Source organism: Pinus tabuliformis, chromosome 8, assembly GCF_031772625.1.
Source record: "Pinus tabuliformis cultivar Carrire ecotype Pingquan chromosome 8, CPIR1, whole genome shotgun sequence".
NCBI lineage: Eukaryota > Viridiplantae > Streptophyta > Pinopsida > Pinales > Pinaceae > Pinus > Pinus tabuliformis.
In genome coordinates this window covers 466,319,522-466,323,835 of record NC_142294.1, presented here as the reverse complement: position 1 = coordinate 466,323,835, position 4,314 = coordinate 466,319,522, and the positions used below count along the sequence as shown (strand labels likewise).

Here is a 4,314-nt window from a genome sequence, read left to right as displayed (position 1 = left end):
GATCCCGTTATAACTTCACAATGACATCCCACATATCCTTTGTTGTTCTCTTATTTGCAATATGCAGGACTATATGATCTTAAACTCCATCCAACACCATCCTCTTTGCTTTGGTCATATCCTTCTTGTGAAAATGGATAGGGTTTGTTGGTACAGTTATGGTTGTTGTCACGAATTCCTTCAAGCTATGCTCATCCAAAAGGAATTGCATCCTACCCTTCCAGACATCAAAATTTGAGGCTCTGTCAAGTTTATCCTGATCTTTGAGACCTGTTGTGGCCATCTCTGTGAAGCTCAAATAACTGAAGGATGAAACTGGAAATCTCCTTCTTCCTACTTGACCTTTGTTCTTCTACTCACACTCCCTTAGGAATACGTAGATCTACTATTGTTTCATCCAAAAATCCTTCTCCAACTCTCACTCTACTTGTTGCTTCCTACTATGTAACTTTCTCAACCCAAAAGTTCTTCTTTAGAATCTACTACACAATCTGTTGCTCCTGAAGCTCGCACTGGCTGACTAGAAAAACTGTTATGGCTCACTGTAACTGGAAAGTATGGATACCCTTTGATAAATGTTTGAAATTCCTCTTAGTGTGCTTTTCTCTTCTTGTCCCTACACAAATTTACAAATAAAACCCTTGTTGCAAAACTTCTGCACCCAGATCTACTCAATGAACTTACTGATCTTCTCACAAGAATTGCTTCCCAACAAATGCACTCTTCCTGCAAAACTCTGCTTCTGAGGCTATTCAAACTTTTCATGCACGTGTAAATGGAAACCAAACCCCAGTGCCTATGCAATTTGTACCCCTTGTTGGCTTGCGCAGATCTGGAGAAATTGTGCCCAAATCTCCCTTTGATGTTGCAAATTTTTTCTTCTCTCACTTATGAGCCTGTGATCTGATCTTCAATGTTTCTCTAATACCATGTGAAAATTCCTTAGTTGCAATTAACTGGAGATTTATCTTGTAATTTTTCTACAATTTATTTTTTATTACGACAAATATCAATAAGCTCTCAATTGCAACCTTCACCAAAATAAAATTACGTTGTGGAAAATAAACTAAAAGCTAAGAAAATAATGCACACACAATAAAAGCGACACATTAATTTTTGGACTATTAGTCCCCTGAAAAACCTCAAAGGGAAAATTGGTGCAACATATGGGGGTTTATTTTATTATTATGCATCAGTAAAAATATAAGTACGATATCTAGATGCCCAACTAGAAATCCTCCAACAAATAATGTCTCCAAAATAATTAGGAGAAAAATTCTCCCTCTGCAACATAACTTTGCCTCCCTCTGACCTACTCGCATTGCCCCTAGTTGTTTGCACTATTAGCTTGTGCAGTTCGTATGGCCTCTGGAACTGCTCCAAATTGGGTTGTCTAGCCTCCTTCTGCCACTAGGAAAAATTTCCTTCAAAAACTAATCCAAACACTTCCTATTTATTTTCTCTGTTGAACTAGCTAATTTGCATCACTTGGACGACTTTTTCTACAGAATATTTACGCCTCCCTTCTGTTGGCTCTCTAGTGTGAAGAAGATCCTTCTGCCTCTCTATTATTGCTCCCTCAATCATTGATGCTCTCCTTCTCTGGCTTGAACTCTTTGTCCTTGCTGAATCACTACACTTGATAGCTCAATCTGCCAAGGAACTCATGCTTGATATATCTCTCCTCAGCCCATCAATATGCTCTTATAATCTCTCGCTGGATTATCAATGGCCATGATTAAATCATTATCAACGACTAAGATCATCTTAGACTCTATCCATGTGAGTCTCTAGAGATTTCGCAATCTTTCTCCTTTAATTATTGTTAATTAATCATTTTTCCTATGTTAGACTTACGAAATATTCATTTATTGATTAATTAACTTAATTGATTGGTCGCTAGGTGTTTTCTCCCAAAACCTTTTCCGAGTTTTGGAGATCTCATGTTCTTTAGCCTCTTCACAAATCAAGATTAGAACACTTGTTCGATGCTACCAAAACTGACATATTTTTAAGTTAAATAGTGCATAGTCATGTGAATGTAAAGGAAGGTGTTTGACTTAGAATTTGTTTTTATCTATATATAAAAAATCTTAATGAATATCAAACAATTCAAATCAATTTAAATATATGTTAATGATATTTTAACATTTGTTCATGAACATTTTTTTTTTAACATGATCGGATACTTATATATTATAAAACTTCTTGGAGCCAAATCTAGTTACATAAGTGGATGGAAGTAGATAAAGAGAAGTCCAAAATGGGTTCACAAACCCTGACTTCTTATAGACAAACTTGAGTAGAGTAGATTGGAAAAGAAAACGGCTATATAGCCTTACAAACAGACCTGCGAGGAGACAAAATTTTCTAGTCATTAGTTAGATTACTAGAGTTGATTGACAGAGTCATCAAACTGAGGTTATTTCTTGACGCTTGCTCTAGTTGAAGTCTCAGCTTGCATACTTTGAGTGATGGCTTTGATGTGGGCGATTGCCTCCTCCATGTGTTTGAATTTTTCCTTTAGGCTTTCTATCTCTGCCTTGTGTTTTTCCAGTTTCTTTCTCTTTGATCTGCTATCAGCCTGAAAGTCCTCTTTGAGCTCGTTGAAATGTTTGACAAACCTTGCAATCATAAAGCAATGAGCTTTACACAACGTGTAGTTGCCGTTTCCAAGCACTCTGTCCAGAGGATTCTCGAGAAACTCACGGTTTTCCTGAGCCTCAATATGCTCTCTGTTTTCCGGGATCTCTGCCATTTCCAAAGAACTGATATGGATGCTGAGCGGGAACAGGGAAAAGGAGCTGGGGTGAGGAGGAAGGAGACCTGCGCGACAGAGGTAAAATGCCACGAAGAAGAAACAGAGCAGGGAGGAAAACACTGTTAAAGTAGGGAGCCAGGCACAGAGATTTACCAAACGGTCGAGGAGGAGAGGAGCAGCCAAACTGAAGGCGATATTCCGGGCTTTGGGATTGCTGACTTCCCCGGGATCTTTTGAGAACGATCTCACAGCCGGTCTGCACTGATAGCGGCCTCTCTTGATGCCAACCTTCCTGAGCTGAATGCCTGGAAAAGAACCATTACTCTCCTGCGAAGAATGGAACTAGTTTCTGATGCGCTCGTAAAGAGGAGGGTAGGTGAATATATATAACGCAGAGGGAGGATGAGCGGGCCGAGGATGCGACGTAAGCTCTGTGATTTGGCTAGGATTAGCCACCAGCTTAAAATCTTTGCAGCAGTCTAAGGAGATCATGAAAAGACTTCTACCTATAATCTGCATGGGATAGTCACGAGAGAGCTGGGGAATCAAGATCCTGAGATTGGACCAAGAAGGTTGAGTGGTGGGAGTGAAGAAGGGAGGATCGAAATTCAATGCCTGACGAGCAGCGTGCGATGGGACTGATTTTGGCCAGAGATCACAAGAATGAGGGTGGGGAATGATAAGACAGGAGGTCGAAAGGGTGTTGGAATGACTGGTCGGAGATTTTGAGAGGCAACTAAGCCAACTACGGAATGAGATTTTCATATATGAGATCATTTTCTTTGACTTGGCCGATCTGTCTATTGGTTGCCTTAGTGGCATAATGGTCTGCTTCAGTGTTGTTGTCTCTTAGAACATGTTTGAAAGTCGTGTCTCCCATTTCTTTGACATTATCCTCAATCCTGAGCTTTACATTATTAAGAGCTTCTTTTTTAAATTTTGTTCCCGCCACCATGGCTGCAATGACGATGGCCGAGTCTCCCACTATTATTGGATTCCTGATTCTCAGCCGGTCCAGAATGAGGGTACCTAGGTAGAGGCTGTAAGCTTCAGCCAGGTTATTGGACATTTGGCCCAAACCCCATTCATAGCTTACCAGAGTTTTTCCATGGCTGTCCTTTATGATGCCCCCTGCTCCAGCTTCCCCCGGGTTATTTTTGGAGGCCCCGTCGAAATGCAAAGTAGGGTGATTTTGATCAAGGATCCGTTGACTTACTTCTTCCCTTGTTCCTCTGAGCTTCCAGGTTATTATTCTCATGCTAGCTTTGGGGGGTGCTAGATGATTGTTGCTATGATTGATGCTGAATTTGTTATACCATTCCATCTCTTCTTTGTGCCAGCTTGATTGGTCTGGAGGAGCTACCAAGTTTGCACTTATTGTTTCAGATATGAGCGCTATTGTTTTTGCCAATATGCGGACAAGGTTGGGCTTCTTGTCATTAAAAATACAGTTGTTCCTAGCTAACCAGATTTGCCAACTAAGGGTAGCTGGGATGCATTTCCACATACGGGTGATATTGTTTTTACCTTTCTTAGGATAGGGGTAACATTTT

The 4,314-nt window shown here is 40.4% G+C and overlaps 1 protein-coding gene across 1 annotated transcript; it reads right to left on the bottom strand.

The window, feature by feature from the left end:
* Positions 1–3,506: 3,506 nt before the first annotated feature.
* Positions 3,507–4,019, bottom strand: LOC149236064 (uncharacterized). Its single transcript, XM_089368760.1, has one exon. It carries the CDS (start codon positions 4,017–4,019, stop codon positions 3,507–3,509), a length of 513 nt encoding a protein of 170 aa, XP_089224886.1.
* Positions 4,020–4,314: the final 295 nt, after the last annotated feature.